Source organism: Scedosporium apiospermum (assembly GCF_000732125.1).
Source record: "Scedosporium apiospermum strain IHEM 14462 chromosome Unknown SEQ_SAPIO_0090, whole genome shotgun sequence".
In the NCBI taxonomy this organism is placed as follows: domain Eukaryota; kingdom Fungi; phylum Ascomycota; class Sordariomycetes; order Microascales; family Microascaceae; genus Scedosporium; species Scedosporium apiospermum.
In genome coordinates this window covers 752,355-770,016 of record NW_015971791.1, presented here as the reverse complement: position 1 = coordinate 770,016, position 17,662 = coordinate 752,355, and the positions used below count along the sequence as shown (strand labels likewise).

The 17,662-nt window shown below is 54.0% G+C and overlaps 2 protein-coding genes and 2 pseudogenes across 2 annotated transcripts; 1 reads left to right on the top strand and 3 right to left on the bottom strand.

Annotated features, from left to right (window-relative positions):
- Positions 1-1,854: 1,854 nt before the first annotated feature.
- SAPIO_CDS4061 lies at positions 1,855-4,200 on the bottom strand (annotated as a pseudogene; the record flags this gene model as incomplete).
- Positions 4,201-5,652: 1,452 nt separating this feature from the next.
- SAPIO_CDS4060 (DNA polymerase subunit alpha B) lies at positions 5,653-7,869 on the top strand (the record flags this gene model as incomplete). Its single annotated transcript, XM_016786710.1, has 4 exons — positions 5,653-5,978; positions 6,068-6,241; positions 6,304-7,627; positions 7,696-7,869. 4 exons carry the CDS (start codon positions 5,653-5,655, stop codon positions 7,867-7,869), a joined length of 1,998 nt encoding a protein of 665 aa, XP_016643686.1.
- A 2,046-nt stretch (positions 7,870-9,915) lies between these two features.
- Positions 9,916-11,373, bottom strand: SAPIO_CDS4059 (annotated as a pseudogene; the record flags this gene model as incomplete).
- Positions 11,374-13,483: 2,110 nt separating this feature from the next.
- Positions 13,484-17,662, bottom strand: SAPIO_CDS4058 (uncharacterized protein; the record flags this gene model as incomplete). Its single annotated transcript, XM_016786709.1, has 2 exons — positions 13,484-17,520; positions 17,611-17,662. The coding sequence occupies 2 exons, from the start codon at positions 17,660-17,662 to the stop codon at positions 13,484-13,486; spliced, it is 4,089 nt and encodes a 1,362-aa protein (XP_016643685.1).

Here is a 17,662-nt window from a genome sequence, read left to right as displayed (position 1 = left end):
CCTCCCCCCGGTGTCAAGCTGCTGGGGACAAGCTTACAAGTGATGGCCGTCTACAAATCACGGATCTCTGAAAATGCTGCGTGCTTTCTTCGGCCCGCCTTACTGCGACCCGGTCGCTCGCCTCCTCTCCAAAGACCAGAGCAGAATGAAGTCGTTATCGCAGCCACCGGCTTGTCCACAGAAACGGCAGTCGAAAGCTTTCAGAAAGGGGGACTATTGACTCTGAACCGGTTAACAACCCTCCCATGATCGAAGTGAGTTTTACCAACTAGCACAAGGTCAAATGGTATTTTGGTGAGGGCGTCGGATTCGACAGTGCCGTAGAGCCATGTTCGAATCCTCGTTGGCCCTGTCCTCTTGGACCTCTTTCCGCGAGGTCAAAATCAACCATCACATAACCTGCCCGGTTAGCTCAATCGGTAGAGCGTGAGACTCTTAATCTCAAGGCTGCGGGTTCGACCCCCGCATTGGGCTCAAATCCCAATGCGTCTTCTAAGAAGGCACATCCGATTTTTTTTTTTTTTGCAATTTTTTTTTTTTCTTCCTCCCCAGTCTTGTGGGGGACCTAGTCCTGGCCCACCCACACGTCTCCACCGACCCAACACGCACAGATCAAAGTCGGCTAGAACCTAGCGCCGCGTTAGCATAACCTCTCTTCTCCTGACATCAATGAGAGTGATGGGGCGAATCCTGCGGTGGGTGCCTTGGCCAGATACCACAAGGCGATTCCAATCGCTAATACTGAGCATGTTGTGCATCACGGCCCCGGTCGCCTTACCCTGGGCGAAGAATTGTGATAATAGCAGTACGGTATAAGCCTGATAAGAAGGTGATCGGGGCTAGAAGGAGGAGTGCTAATCTAGGTCGGATTTAAGGTGGGCAAAACGTGAGCTCGGTGGCCAAGAGTGCGTTCAGAAAGGTGTCACGCTCTGAGTAATACAGAACTCGGAATCTCGAAGGCTGCCGCCTCAGAAGCATCCCCTGGTTCCGGCGGGGTCGAAGCCTGCCTGGATCCCGGAATCCGGGTGTAGCGAAATAAAAGCTTCTCGATTTGACAACTGCGTAGAATAGACCGGGTGCCCCTTTGAGCGTGACCCGAAATCCAGGAATCCGGTGCGTGCTTGGACCCCGGCTCCCGGATTCGCTAAAAAGAGGCGCAGCGTCCACACGACCCCGCACCCCGGATCCGGGACGCAGGCAAGGTGGATTCATAAAGATGGCTGCAGATGGGAAGGCGGATTTGGGACCCAAGGTCTCCTGAGCCTGATAATTAAGTAGGATGAGGCTTGGACACACGAGACAGTTGATGCTTGGGGCCTGGGTTCGGGGGAGCTGAACTTCAATGTGGTCCCGAGCCCTGGATCCCGGCGGGATTCGCCCAGTTCCCGGGGAACCCGGAATCAGTCACCAAATCTACACGAACCCTGGAAACAGGGAGACTCCAGAATCGGGATCGTCTGCCAAACTGTGACCCTAGACATCGAGGATGATCGAGTATATATTGGAGCTGACTTGAACGTTTCCGAAACTACCAAGTCCTCCCAACATCGCCCACCACCCTCCAAAGCATGATGAGCCTTGTCCTTCCTAACCCGCCCTCTCATCCTCGACAAAAGGTTGACAGGAAAATGCCACCGTTCTTAAAATCTTCAGAATCGCTCCGAAAGGTATCCATCAAACTCCGTGAAAAAAAAAAAAAAAATGCACCATCATGCATACACGCCTGAGAATAAAAGACAACCCAGTGAAAAAGAGAAGCCCAAAATCCATAATTGGCCTGCCTACTCCATTCCCATGCGTTCAAAAAAATCGCCTCAGAAACCACATCCATCGCCTTCCATTTCGCCTCCTCCTCTAAAGTGGCTCCTTCTCTGGAGCGACGTCGGCTGGTGATTTCGTCCCAGGTGCTGGTAAGTTCCCGTTCCCCTTCATAACCCCCTCCTCGGTTGACACCTCACTGACAACTTCGTTCCCTATTGCTTTCGCCGGCTCCACGCTCTCTCCCCTTCCAACGAGCGTGTCAGCCGGCGAGTCCTCTCTCGCGGAAATTTCCGGGCCGACGGACGCCGCCCTCGAGATCGACCTCTGCGAACCAACTAGCGTCTCCTCCTCCTCCTCGATCTCTTCACCCGGCACCTCGTCCCCTTCCCCGTCTTCATCTGTCCGTATGAGGGTGGGATCCACACAGTCGTAGAAGAGCATAAACACGCCCCCTTGCGATGTCACCATACTTTCGTCGACCTTGTACACGGACTCGTCGCTGAGGCGCCACCATGTCTTTTCTTCGGCTTCAGAGTTGGCTTCCTCCCCCTTCTCCTTCTCCTCAGCTTGGTCCTCCGCGTCTTGTTGCCGTGTTTCTTCTGCATCCTGGAACGTCGCTTCGGTCTCAGCCTCGGTCTCGTTGGGCTTGGGCATTTCGGCGGTGGCTTCTTGTTCTGGGTCCTTTAGCTGCGCTGGGAGAACGCTTGATACTGGAGCGGTATTGTACTTCCTGTAGCAGATATAATGCCCGTTGTTGTGATGCCCATAATGCGTCACGACCGCCCTCAACTCGTAAATTGGTCCCGATATTAACGACTTCATATTCTCGCCCGCCACCATAGACACCCTCGGATCGAGTATCCACCGCTCCTCATCGCTCAACGCCGCTTGGCCGTCTCGCCCATCCACTTCGGGAGACGCCGTCGCTTTCTCGAAGTAACTTCTTCCCTTCCCCTTCATGTTGCTGCCCAGACACCACGGTCCCAGATCCAACGTCGTCGGGAATCTCACGGCGGCCGAGTTTTTGAACAGCATCCCCGTCCTCTCGTCAAACACCGATCGATTCATGTGAATCACCAAGCTCTTCGGCGGCCTAGCGATGACGGCCTGCTTGGTCTTGACCACGTTGACTCGACTCTCAGGAGTGATCTTGCACTTCTCTTTCACGGTCTCGTCGTCGAATGCTTCTTCATCAAGGGCTAGATCCACAGCTTTCAGACGCTCCTCGACGCGAGCCAGATGCTCCTCGGAACCAGCGTTCTGGCGAAATCGTTCGCCGAGGGTCCTCAAAAGACGCTGCAGCTTAAGGAGAGTGCATCTAGGACACTCTACGCCTTCGATGGCCTCGAGGCTCGTATATGCATCCAGACGTTCGTATAAGTCGTGTCCGGGCGTGTTGACGCCGAGGTTGAGGGTTAGGCAGTTGAAGGGGATCAGAGATAGCCCCTCGGAGAATCCACACTGCACACATGCGACGCGCTGGGCGAGAAGCCCCTCGAGCGGATTCCTGGGAACCTTCGAAGCAGCGGATATCTTGGAGATGACCGAAGATGAGCTACCATAGCCGCTATCGTCGCTATGTTGACTCGTGTTATCGTCCTTGGCAGGCTCCACGAAGTCAAGCCGTTGGTCACCGCCCGCCGCAGTGGCTGCTTTTATGGACTTGGCAATCTCGCTGTCAATTTCGTCGAGCAGTTTGGAATAATACTCCTGCGCATCCTGCTGTATAAAAGAGCTCATATTCTTCAAAACCCTCGGTGTCCAGAGTGTCTTTCCGTTATTATCCGCATCGTTCAGGTCTGCAATAAGCTCCTGCAGACTCTTGGCAGCTTCGACGTCCTTCCTATTGACAGCATTCGATCGAAGAGTCGTCGCGAGGTACGGGGGAAGATGGTTAAGAGACGCGAGGCCCTGCAGGATACTATTCTGGTAGCACGAATTATCGAGGTTTCCAAGACCCGGAGGCTGATCCTTAGATCCAGCCATGAAAAGTCCGCCTCGAAGGGCCGCCGAAGGGAAGGCCGAGCGTGGGAGGCTGTTAGAAAAGGATCTTAGCGCGCCGGCGGCCCTGTTAATCCCGAGCAGCGCCGCCATCCTCTCGCTCTTCTCGGCATGGGTGTTCGGTGGTGGCGGCGGAGGAAGGCCGGGGAACATTGGCGGATTGACCCAGGAGTCGATCGTGGAGATGAGAGCGGCCGGTGTGAGGGAAACGAAAAGGTCCCAGACAATCAGAACTAAGTTCTGGAGTTGGTATGCGAGTGCGCCTCGGCGCAAAAGGTTGAAGAGGACGGTGAGGATGAGGACGACCCCGGCGACGATGACAGGTGGGGAAACGCGGTCGAGGAGCCGGGCGTAGCTGTAATCGGAATAATATGGGGATCGAGGGCGAAAGGAATCGTACCGAGAGTCGAATCGCTGTTGAGAGTACGGAGAGCTCATCCTGAGAGGTGCAGCTCGCGCGGAGTGTAGGAATGCGGTGAGGGTCAGAAGGGAGATGGGGGATGTCGAGGGTCGAGCCGGGAACGCTCTAGAAGTCGGGCGTAGAAGCGCCGGGTAGCAGAGTGCCCGAGGTAGAAACGAATGACGAGGGTCTCTAGAGAAATTAGGTCGTTAAATGAATCTGGTAGTTGGGTGGCCGTGGGATGGTTGAACCATCAAAAGGCCAAGGAACGGCAATAATTTTCAGCGGGAAAACTGAAGAGGCAGAGGTGAGGAAGAGATGACGGGCAACTCCATGACGGGAAAGCGCCTCTGGATTAAGGGAGAAAAAGTAAGGCACTATGGTTCGTTGGAGAATGATGCAAAGTTGCTGCTTGGGAAATGGTATCGGGGCATGGACATGGGCGATCGCGAAACCAGTTGAGGAATGAGAATTGGATGAGGATTCGAGATGCAGGCGAATCAACGTTGCAGAATGTTGAGGACAATCATCTCTGGCTTGTGATTTTGCTGGAAGGAGCGAGACAGGGATTGTTCCGGAGCATTATTAATCCGGGCTTGGTATTGGGGTTACGAAGCTTGGAGGCGCCTGGAACAGCAGAATAGAGTTAGCGGCCTGCAGTGGCTTGCATTAGGGGGCAGCACGAGCCTAATGCCGCTGGTCAGTGCTTCCAGCCCACTAATGGAGCGCTGAGATCCGGTTATCCGTTGGCACTATACTGTAGGGCCGCCATCTGTTATTTCTTGGTGCTCAGTTCTACACTAGACCATAGCGCGTTTGTGCTTAAATACCTAATTTCTTCGACCCAATATGGCTGGCATTATCGGGCTGACCCCCATCAAGCACGTCAAACATCAAATGAAGAATGGACAGAAGTAGTGGTTCTTGCAGAATTATGGATTTCTGATCAGATTCTGCCTAATCTTAGTCTCAGAGGCCATTTCGCCGGGCATTCTTCCCCCGTGATCCATGTAGTTTAGATTATCAAAACTAATGTCAGAGTGACTGTGGCAGGTAACTCTGTGACTCGGGAGTCTCCGGGCATCAACGATGGAACTACCAAGCCCATTCCATTGTCTTAGAGGGTATCCGAATAGAGTCTAGAGGACCACGTTGTGACAGCCTCTTGTTCTACTTTAGCTATTCTTGGTGTACCATCATCCAACGTTCGCGATACATAGGTACACAGGTACACAGGTACTTGGTTTCAGTCAAGCTCTTCCAAAATTTGGCGCTCGCCCACCCAGACGTCAACAGCTGTCGAGGTGCCAATCTCCAAAGCCCTTTACGCGCTCCCAGACGCGTCGCGGGGAACATGGGAACCGAAATCGTCAACTCCACATCCAGAAATATCAAATCGACCTAGGCCCTCGATCCCGCCAGCAATGCGCAATTAGCTGTAAATTTCCATATTCAACTTGCCAATTCACCCGTAAGACCCAAGCTGAGCAATGTCCTCCCAAGACGGCGACGTATCCGCCGCCCTCCACAACTACTTCTCCCCCAACGCCCCCCTCGAACCCGATGTCCTCGCCGAGCTCCAGTCCCTCCTGCGCCTGCACGGCGTCTCCGCCGAGGACCTCTTCTACAAATGGGAGTCGTACTGCATGCGCTTAGAAACGGAGGCCAACGTAGTAACCCTAGCGGCGCTTAAGGGCTTCAAGCAGAGCACGCTGGATGATTTGGAGAAGGATAACCAGGCCAAGGCGACGGCGGATCGGAGGATCGGAGCGACGCCGAGGAGTATTGCAAAGGGTGGCGGGGATGTGTTTTCCATGTGGGTTGTCGTTCTCTCTCATGTCTTTTTAGGGTTTCCTTCTTCCCCTTTAGTGCAAAAGACACTGATAAGTCGACGTTCTTTTTCAGGCTCGATGGGTTGGTACCGGGCACTCCTGCTACTGCGCGCAAGGCAACAGGTAGCCTGAGGAAGAAGACGTTCGAGACCCCGTCCATGAACCGAGTTCGATCAAACGCTCCCGGAAGCTCACCAGACTTCAAGACGCCGAGTCGCGCTGCAGCAGATAATCTCGGCACCCCAGCGTAAGTTATCCGCGGACACCTTTTAACCCCAAAACCACATAGCTAACACGGCAGCACTCCAGACCCGTCAACTTCAACGACCGACCCAACGCAGGAGAAGTCATCGAAGTCCTCAACGACAACCTCAAAATCCCCGACCCCCCCTTCGCCCCCTACCCCGAACCCCGCGTCCGTCTCAACGCCTTCCCCGATGCCAAGAAGATCGACTACAAGCCGCTCGCCATGAAGCTCTCCGAAGCCTCTGAAGCCCTCGACAAGCGGATAAAGAGCTTCATGCAAGAACTCGTCAAGGAAAGAGGAATCGATGAGTCCGAATTCGGCAGCGCCGCGGCGAAGAGCACCTCCCGCATCGTAGCAGTAGGCCGTATCGCATCCGATTCCTCTGAAGGAAAACTCAACCCCGCCAGCCTCCTCCTCGAGACCTCGATGGAAATTGGCAACGGCCGGAGAATCCCCTTAAACATGAAGAAGCTCAAGGGATACAGCGTCTTCCCGGGCCAAATCGTCGCCCTAAAGGGATCAAACGCCTCAGGCCACGAATTCATCGTCGACGAAGTCATCAAGCTCCCGCTCCTCCAAAACGGAGCTTCCTCCCCCGCAGACCTCGAAATCCATAAGCAGCGTCTCCGCGGGGACCCCAACGCCATGGACACCGACGCCGATCCGGCGCCGCTCAATATCATGTTCGCCTCGGGGCCGTATACACCCGACGATAACCTCGACTACGAGGCGCTGCACGCCATCTGCGACAAGGCCGCCAACACGTACGCCGATGCGCTAATCCTCACGGGACCTTTCCTCGATGTCGAACATCCCCTCATCGCGTCGGGCGACTTCGACCTCCCCGAGGACGCCAGTTACGACCCGGACACGGCGACCATGACCACCGTGTTCCGCCACCTCGTCTCCCCCGCCTTCAACACACTGACCCAGCTGAACCCCGCCATCACCATCATCCTCGTCCCCTCCGTCCGCGACATCCTCGACAAGCACGTCTCCTGGCCTCAGGAGAACTTCCCCCGCAAAGACCTAGGTCTCCCCAAATCCGTCAAAATCATACCTAACCCCCGTACTGTCTTCGTTAACGAGGTTATCCTCGGCGTCTCGTCCCAGGATATCTTGTACGAACTGCGCCACGAGGAGCTTCTTGTCGGGAACGTTGCGCAGAGGGATTCGGCGTCGAGGTTGAGCCAGTACCTTATCGACCAGAGGCATTATTTCCCTTTGTTCCCACCCACTGATCGGTCGAAGCTGCCTAGGACGGGGACGGAGGAAGGGAGAGCGCCCGGCGCCATGTTGGATACGAGGAATTTAGAGCTTGGGGAGTTGCCTGCTCTGTTGCCTGATGTCATGGTTATTCCTAGTGCACTCCACCCGTTTGCAAGGGTATGTACCATCACGTTGCCCTCTTTCTTTCCACACACAACAGGCCTACTAACTCAAATCCCAAACAGGTCGTCAACAGCGTCCTCGTCATCAACCCAGGCTCCCTCTCCAAACGCCGTGGCGCGGGCACCTACGCCCGCATGACTCTCTACCCCCGCAACATTTCCCCCGAGGAATCTGACTCCGACCTAGTCGCCCACAGGGTGTTCGATAGAGCGAGGGTCGACGTCGTCAAGATCTAGAAGCGATAACACGTCCACCTTCTTGTTCCTCTTGACGGTCTTGATGTTTTGTTTATGGGAGACATGTTCGTACGGCATTTTTACATAGGAAAGGGTCCAGAGATAGAAATAATGAACAAGTTCCAAAGTTGATGATCCAAACACAACCCATTTTCTTTTCCCATTACCGTAGAATTCCAGAGATGTAGAGACGAAGTCAATTGCCCACCTCCTTCCCCTTGCTCCGTCCTTAAATACATGAAAACTCTGAATGAAATACACGAAAAAGTTCCCAAATCCCGCACTCCCTTGCCCCATCCAACTCCCAATCCCAAATCGACTTTCCCTTGGGAGACGAGAGAAGGCGACAGAGACAGAGACCAACTCCCCCGTACATGATTGAATGAAGAAACATGCCCGCCTCCTTCCCCTTCTCCATCCTTGTTTTCAATACCCCATCTTCAGACCCCGGAAAGATAGAGAGACAAGTTACCCATCGCCTTCCCCTTGCCCCATCTTCAAATACAGGAATGAAAAAAAAAAAAAAAAAAAAAAAAAAAAAAAAGAATAAGAAACATGACTGGAAAAAAAAAAGAGACAGAACAGAAAAGAAACACCCTCCTCAACCCCCTCGTTCATGCATTTGAAAAGACAGAGAAAGTTACCCACCACCTTCCCCTTGCTCCATCTTCAAAAATATGACACTCCTCGGAGACAGATCTCACCTTTTACTCCCAGCTCTATCCTCAGAAGTTTCCCCCCCAAAGAAACCCCCAGAGACAGAGACAGAGACAAAGACAGGTCGCTCACCTCCACCATTTGCCACTCTCCACGTTCCCTCCCCGAATACATGAATGAAGAAGAAGAAAAACAGGACTGAATGAAGAAAACGAAGAAACATCAAATGGGAAAAGGAAAAAGGAAAAGGAATGAAAAAGAGACAGAAACAGGCAGCCCACCGCCTTCCCCTTGCTCCGTCTTCAAATACATGAAAGAGAAAGAAAAGAACAGAACAGAAAAAGAATTGAGAGACAGAAACAAATTACCCGCCTCCTTCCCCAGGCTCCGTCTTCAAATATAGGAATGACAAGAAAAGAAAACAAAACGAGAGAAGACAGGAAATAGAACAGTGAAAACAGAATAGAACGAGAAAAAGAGGAAACAGGATAGAAGAAAAGAGACAGAATAAGAAAAGCAGGAAAAGAAAAAGAAATGGAACAGAAAGAAAAGAAAAGAGAGGAAAGAGAGGAAACACACCTCCTTCGCCTCTCTATCTTAGAGGTTGGTGTCAATTGCTCACCGTTATCTCCCCTCCCCTGTTTCGGTGTCATTGCTCACCATTCTCTCGTCCCCCCGATCGATCGACGTTGCCCATCTCCTTGTCCTCGCACCTTGGATCCTTCATCGGCGGAGCAGCCTTGTTCCAATAAACGACGCACCTCTCTCCCACCGTTCTCCGTCTTCAAAAGCCAGTTTCCCTCCTCCTTCCCCTGGCTCCATCCTTGATATGTCCGGGTCTCTCATCCTCCAGCTTCCTCTCCTAGTCTTGGTCCACACCCTCATACCCTTTGCCTCCCCTTCTTCCCTTGATTCCTTTTTGCTTTTCTCTTTCTCGTTTTCTTTTTTTCTTTCTTTCCCCTTTAATTTTGCCCTTGATTTCCTTTTTCACATCATCGCCCTTCTCACCACTCTCCCCATCGCCCTGCTCATCGTCCTCCAGTTCCTCTTCCTCTCACGCCTCCCCCGGCCACTCGTCACCTCGGATCCTTCGTCCTCGCCCTCCGGCTTCACCTCGTCTCGTTCCGCCGCCGCCCGCGCCGCCCGCTCTCTTCCATCCCAGCCCACGCCCTCTTGCCCTTCGCCTTCCTTCTTCCCCTGATTCCCTTTTTTTCTTTTCTTGTTCTCTTGATTCCTTTGGCTTTTTGCTTTTTGCCTTGTCGCCTCTTGCCTTCTTTTTCTTTTTCTTTTTCTTTTCCTTTTCCTTCTCTTTTCTTTTCTTTTCTTTTGGCTTTTTGCTTCTGCTTTGCCTTTTTTCCTTTCCTTTTTTCTTTTCATCTTTCCCCATCATCACCTCGAATCCACTCTCCTCCTCTTATCCTCATACCTCTCCTCCCTCTCCGAACTCCTCTTCCTCCGCCCATGATGTCTCCCGTCCCTTGAATCATCCCTCCTCCTCCTCGGTGACCGACTCCGACTCCTTCTTCTCCCCTCATCTCTCTCCCTCGATCGGCGGCGCGGGCGGTCTTCGTACCTCTCTCCTCTCCTGTCCCTGTCTTTGTCTCTGCCCCTGTCTCTGTCCCTGTCCCTGTCGCCGTCTCTCTCTCTCCTCTCGCCCAACGGAATCGCATTCGCCCCCTTCCCACTATCTCTCCAATCCCTCGCCTCATCAGGCCTGAACCTCTCATCATCACCACGACCAAATCCAGCCCCTATCGGCCTCCGATCAAACTCCCCCCACCTCCCCGTATCCTCCGACCTCAAATCCTTATACCTCGTCGCCCCCTTCTTCCCCAACTTCGTCATATCCCTCCTCTGCATGTACTCGGGCAACGTCGATCGATCCATCTCGTCCGCGAACCTCGCGCCCGCCAAATCCCGCCTATCGAGGCCCGCCGCCGCGGCCTCTTCCCTGTAAAACGCTCCGCCGTGGTAGTATTTCTGCATGTACCCCAGCTTGCCCCGCCCTTCCTTCTCGACCCTCTGCGCCTCGAGCTTCGCCTCGTCCTCGGCTCGTCGTTCTTCCTCCGTCAAGTTCCGCCGTCGTTCAAGTTCTTCGATTTCCTTTTCCCTTTCGATCATCGCCTCGCGGTCGCGCTTGTACCTCCGTAACTTCCGTAGCTTGAACGCAGCCAGCTCCGCCTCGGGATCCAATCCGTCCGTATCGTCAACCTCGCCCTGCTCGCCTCCGTCTGAATCGTCCCAATGCTGTTTTCCTGCCGCCCGCGCCAACACGTCTTTTTTGATTTGTTCTTCCACCAACTCGTGCGCCTCCGCCTTTTTTCTGGCTGCGTCCTCGGCCGCTTTCTCCTCTTGGCTCTTCTCTCCTTTTCCTCTTTGACTTTTTGGAATGAATTTTGGTCGTAACATCAGCCTTGGCCTCTCCTCTTCGCTCTCTGATGATTCTTCTTCGCTTTCTTCTTCCTCGCTTTCCTCTTCTTCACTTTCTTCGCTCTCTTCTTCTTTTTCCTTTCTTTCTTTTTCCTCTTCTTCACTTTCCGTCACAAAGCCGGCCTCAGCAGCCATCCTCTCCATAGCCTCCCTCTCCTCTCTCCTCTCTTTCTTCACCTCTTCCTCACTCTTCACCTTCAACGCACCAGAAATCGCCTTCGCACTCGCCGCCTTCGGTGGCGGGGCCGTTCTCCCTCGTGGTTGCAACTTCTCCTTCTCAATTTTGACGGCTGCTCTCTCATCCTCGCTGACTTCTTCCTCTTCGCTCGATGACTCTGACTCGGCTCCTCCGACCGGCTTTCCCGGGCGATGGCGTGCCGGCCGGACGGGGTTCGCTGTCATTCGTTTTGGCGGCATCTTTTTTTTTCCCTTCGGGTGGTAGCTTCTTTGTAGTTATCTGCGATTTTGTGTTGCCTGCGTTGAGGTTTGTTCCTATTTCTGTTTAGTGGTTCCCACGTTTTCGTAAAACTTCCCGGAGCTGGGATTGCTCGAGGATGGGGGATGGGGGATTGGGGGATAATGGTTAGAATAATTACGGGGGAGAAGGGGGGGAGAAGAGTTAGTTCCTAGGAATTGAACCTTGGATGAAATGACGAAATGACGAAATGAATGGCTTGGTGAGTTGGGAATATCCCGGGCACTACTGAGGGCCCGGCTATGGTTGTCAAGAGGTGAGGACGAGATATTGAAAGCAGAAAAGCAACGGAGGGGCAACTTACTGTGTATGGCTTTTCGAGTTGTAAGGATGTTCGAGGATTAATTATTTCGAGCTGTCCTTCAGTCGGGGGTTGACAGAAAAAAATTTCAAAGTCGAATTATTGTGGTCGGAGCCGTTGTGTGTTATGGTGTTGTGAAAAAGGTGAAAAAGAAATAAAGTCGAAGGTCGATATTCGATGTCGTTGATGTTGTGGAGCCTGGAAGTCGAAGAAGGTCCGAAATGGTGAGGAAGAAAAGAAGTCTAAGTTTTGAGCCGCACTGGTAAATTAAGTAGATTCTGAGAAGGGCGGTACGTACCCACTGGACCAAGGAAAGTGCGCTGCTGGACCTGCGAAATAGGGCAGCGGCGATGGAAGCTCCAGCAAAATCTGGGGAAGGAGGGTGCTGCCTCATGGTACCTGCCCAAGCTTGAGCCCAGGGACCCCACTGAAGCTTCCCATCTCAGAGCCTCCTGGTTGCAACTTCCCTGCCAGAACCGAGAGACCTCATCAGCATGCGGCTAAGTTTGAATCGCGGTCATGGCCGAGCTTGGATGATAACAACTGGATTTTTCTGGGCTACGCGGATATAGAAATATCTCGAGCATCTACGGTACATCTACAGATTCATTCATCATAGATGATTAGGGACAAGGGCGATCCCGTGTAAGGCAGCAGCGGTGGTTCAAATAGGTCGAGGAACCAGCAGCTCGTCCCCATGGTCAGGAGCTGCGAGAGCTGATAACTACGGCACCGCTCTGCCGTCGGTGATAGAGCCGTTTTGAAAGCCAGCCAAAGGGTCTGTCGAGCACGACGGCGCCAAGCCAACATGAACACGTTAATCAAGTAGTATACAAAGCATTCATCAAGTCTATTACCTAGGAAGATACTGAACTAGCAGCAGCAGCAGACATCGCCACCTCGCAGTGTTTAGGATGGAGGAGTAGATACGAACCATCGCACGCCTCCATCTCATTCTCGAGCCGCCAGGCATCCTTCAAGCGAGAGCCTCGCTTGAAAACTACCCAATCTCCCCCAAGCACCGGTCTGAGACGTTATCATCACCAGCTTAAGATGCCCAAATTCATCAAAATATCTACCTACGCAAAGGGAGGCAAACCATTGTTAAAAACTTCGTTTTAAAACTTCATAAGTGTATTGTGCCGTCATCCGCTAAAGGCACGAATTCGTGTCCCATCGAGTTTGATCCCCTTAAACTCCCCAGAACGCCTATGATGAGAACAACCAGGGCCAAACAGAGAGAAAAAGAGAGAAAACAAAGACGCAAAGCGGAGAAAAACGAAAGGAAAATCAAACGTAAAAACAACACAATATCCCTGGGTATCTCATGTTCAACCCTTTGCCTCGCCTCGCCTCATCCGAGGTTGAAAATGCAGAACCGAACCGACTCCTTGCCTTTTTTGCTCTTCAAGTGGAAAAAAGGACCCCCATATGGATTATCATAGCCCTCGAATAAACAACCCGGAACATGTCCCTTTTGTCCCCATTATTTTTAGTCTTCGCCTCGTCAACAAGTGAAACCCTTCAAAACGTAACCATCGCTTCGCAACAATCTTCACCCACTGTACTAACTTCATTCCCGTAGGAAGAATCCGTAGGTCAAAGAAAAAAAATTGTAGGAAGAACCGAGGACGTGCATGGACGAAAAAGAAACGAAAATTGAAAAGGGAATCGCGCGTAGAGACAGACCTTCATCCCCAAGGTGTGCCCTGCATCCACGAAGGTCCATCGCCTTTCTCCCAAGGCATATCCTATTCCTCGGGTTCTTCGGGCTCTTCGGGCTCTTCGGCTTTCTCGGGTTCGCATCCTCCCAGGAGCTCAAAGTTCCACTCCTCTTCAACTTCCTCATTGAATGCTCTAGTCCACGGGTCGAGGCATCTGTTCAGGATTGCCTGCATCTCCTCCTGGGGCGCCCAAGGGGGCGTAAAGGCTTCACGAAGGGCATTGAGCGTGGCGTCCATATCGCCTTCCGGTATCTGCTCAATGGCCTTCATGCGTCGGTCGTGGTCATTCTTAATCGCTGAACCGTTAATCCGGGGACTGCGACGGAGCGAGGGACTTTCCGGGAGCATGAGCCGCGCCATGGGCGTGCGCGTCGGTGTCGTCTGGGCCAGCGCAAACTGCGAGTTGATGGGTGACGATTGAGCCGAGCGCATCGAACGTGAGATGCTTCTAGTCACCGGTCGGTGGCTCGGCGTCGGCCGTGAAGGCGTGCGGAACGGGTTTCTCGTCTCCGACGAGACTTCCTTAGGAGGCGGTGTAGAAGGCCTAGCGAGGCCGGAGGGGCTCCTGAAGAGCGAATCCAGATCGTCCTCAAACGTGGCATTATGCTGGTTTTCGTTCCTCGCTAGTGCTTCGGCCACGTCAGCTGCGAGTTCCTTATCCGCTCGGTTCCCGCCCTCTCCATCGCCAGCTGAAGGCGTGATGATGTTTGGCGACACCGGGTTCAACGCGTCTCGATGGGCCCCACTCTTATGCCTGGGCGATGGGAACAGTATCCTCCTAGTGGAACCAAGATGATCCTCATCGAGATCAAGAGTAATGGGGCTGTTCACCGTCCCGGTCCCATTCGTGTGCGTCGACCCGGCGTTGGAAAAACCCGAACGTCCAGATGCCGTCGTTTGGTTTACGTGCTCGACCTTGTGGCCGTTGAACTCGTGAGAGTTTGCCGTCTCTAAGAGGGAAGCGAACCGATCCATGGGAATCGGCCCCATGCCCTCCTCGGCAGGAGGCGCATCCACAGGCGGTGACATGACAGCATCGGGGGCCATGTCGTCCGTAGGGATGCAGGCCTCGGAAGTCGGAGGAGGTGCCGTGCCACTGCGCGAATCCTTGCCGTTGGCCTTCTTCCTGACACGGACGGGATTTCGCCCAGTACCTCGCTTTCGTCGCTCCTGGCCCAGTCGTTCGTGGTCCTTCTCCCATCTTTCAGCCGGCCGGTGTTTGTTATTCTTAGAGAGCCAGATGCCGCATGGATTGCACAAAAGCCTCTCCGTCCAAAGAGATTTGTCGTCGCTCATCCCCAGAGCTTTCTTGACCATGCGATACGACGTAGCCTTGTTGTTCGCGTCGCGACTTGTCACCTCAATAGCCGTAATATGACCTGGTTTTTCTGAATATTCGGTGTAATCCGGAAAGCCAATAATGTCGCGCGTGTGAATCTTGCGCCAAGTCGGGGTCTCGATTGCACCGCAATTATCACAGTACGGCGGCATCTCGCCATTCATGACTGCCCGCTCGAGGCGGTCCCTGATCGACTGCTTCTTGACGTAATTCTTATTAGATCTTGGGGGTGGAGGTGAGGTCCGTGGGGGGGGAGGCGCCGCAGAGTCACTCGGAGGACAAGGCGCTTCAGAGAATGAGGTAGCACTAGGTAATGGCAGTCTCTGTTGGGGGGGGCCAACGGGATCACTGGCGGGGACAGCGGGTAGAGGTAGAAAAGGGGCGCTAGGCGTGTCACTAGCAGGAACAGCGGGAAGCGGAAGAGGGAGGGGGAGAGGCATCTCATGAGAGGATCGTGTCTGAACGCGCTTCAATGGAGCACTCGGGATGGAAGCGGCCGTCTTCGCCGCTCTACCGTTGGCACCCGACGTTGAGGTCGAAGCCGACGCCTCAGTGGTGGGCGCAGTGGGAGTCGCAGTCACGGTGGGGGTCGTGGTCGGTTCGTCCGGCATCGATGGCAGGACCAAGGCGCTCATCGACTGAGATCGGTTATAATTGTGGGGACGAGCGACTGGCATGCTGGCAACCGGAGCCGAAGGTGGACGGGATTGAATTGAGGGGACCACAGGTTCAGCAGGAGTGGGCGTAGAGTCAAGGGCCGTCGGAGCACCTTCAGGAAGAGGAAGAGGAAGAGGAATGGGTGTCGGGGCCTGGGTTGGTGCGAGACTCTGGGACCTCTCGGCGGGCTGCTCGGTTTGAGGAGGAACATCAGCAGTAATTTGTGTAGCCTCCTTCACTTTCCCACTACTCTTCGCCTTGTGGCTGTCAGCAGCAGCCGTAAGGGCGGGAGCTGGTTTGGCGGCGGGCTGGGACGATCGTCGGCCACTCTTAGAACGCTGCCTTGGAGCCGATTGCTTGTCCGATCCTGACCGCGTGCAATAAGGGCTGGGAATCTGCACCATGCCGCCCCCTCCGTTGTCCTGGAGTCGAAACACCTGAACAGGTACCTTACCAACATCCCGATTCTTCTGAGCGGCGACTGATTGTTCATACGCCTCGGGACAGGTGGCAGCATTGATAAGCATGCCGTCGGAAGGTAGAGCCTCAGCCGGGCACCCGTCATGGAGCTTTGGCTCCTCGAATTGAGCACTCTCTTCAATACTACCACTCATGAAACCAGAATCGGGCTGGGGCATAGGCGGTAGGATCGGGCTCGAGGGTGGCGGGCTGGACTGCAAAAAGCGGGATGGTCGTGGAACAGGTGGCGATGAACTGATCTCCGCACCGCTATCGTCGGAGAACGCAGCAGGTGTCGCCGCAATCGGGGGCGAGTGGCCATCTTCGCCAGTTGGAGACAGTGCTAGCCTCGAATCGCAGAATGACTGTTGGCCTGGGGCGAGTGTGCTAGGCTCCCGGCTCAGGGTGGAGGGTCGTCTGCTTCCTGCACTACCACCGCGGGCTCCTTGAATGCGCTGATCAGCCTTGGGCACCGGGGTCGGGGCTCGAGGCACGTCTTGGAGATGACTACCAGCAGATGGACCTCCCTCGCCACCTCCAGCAAGAGGCCTAAAGTTTCGAAGAGAATTAGAAGTGCTAGCGGCAACCCTTAGCGAGTCGGGAGCACCTGCAAATGGGGCAGAAACGGCCCTATCTCCGACGACGGTCGAAGCAATCCTCTTCTTAGGTGCCGGGCCGTCATCCCCATCAGTCCCATCCTCATATCCAGAAGTGTTTCCCTCGGTAGCCAGAGGACGCTTCCTCGGCCGACCTCGGGGCCGCCCTGTCGGCTGCCGCTTCCTAGAAGCACGTGACGATGGTCTAGATGGTGCACGGGAAGAGGCGCGAGCCGGAGGGGCCTGAGCAACTGGCTCGTTCGTGCTCGGGGCGGGTGGGATGTTGTTTAGGCTGTTCGCGTTAAAGGATACGTCATCCAGAGGAAGGGGTGAGCCAACAGAAGCGTCGTGTCCGAGTGGGGGGAAAGACTGCATTAAGTAATTCCACTCCATCGAAGAAGTCTGGGCCGTGTCCATCCCTTGAGGCATGCTCATATCGAATTGGGACGTCTGGAGCTGCAGGTGGTGCGGCGCCGCCTGCCTCTGGTCCTGCGCCTGGGCCGGGGCATGAGTCTGAGCCATGTTCTGAATGTCAAACGACTGAAGTGGCGAAGGCGAGTGCTGCTGCTGATTGCTAGTGGGTTGTTGGCCTGGCCTCCGGATCTTGTTGTTCCTAACAAACTTGAGCTTTACTTCGAGTGTATCCTTAATACCGTTCCCGCTGAGAAGCCTCATTCTATTCTCAGTAACCATGCCGGTTACCATGCTCAGGGATTGGTTGTTGTTGGACCCATCGTTTTTGCTCGGATCCAACAGCCACGATAAGACGCCCTGGCCAACAAGTGGCGTGTCGGGCTCTGAGTAATCGTACGCGTAGACAACATAATCGCTATCGGCGGATGGGTCGGTCAGCTCGGGGCTGCATTTTGCTACGGCGTCCAGACAATGCTTGATGTCGACAAGGCCAATGGTCGTGTTCTCAGCGAGTTTCAACGTTTGTATTTGGAAGATGTGAGGGTGTCTAGCCAGGCATCGATCTTCGCTATCTTTGTCAAATGTGTAAAGGACCTTGACTACAGTAAAGCAGATGAGAGTGTCAGTATTGCATATAGGAGCTCCAGCAGAGTGAGATTAGGAAGCTCAGGGTTGAGGATATCACATACGTCCCATGGGCATTTGCTGGAAGCCCAGCTCCTCGTTCCCCGCGGAACTCAT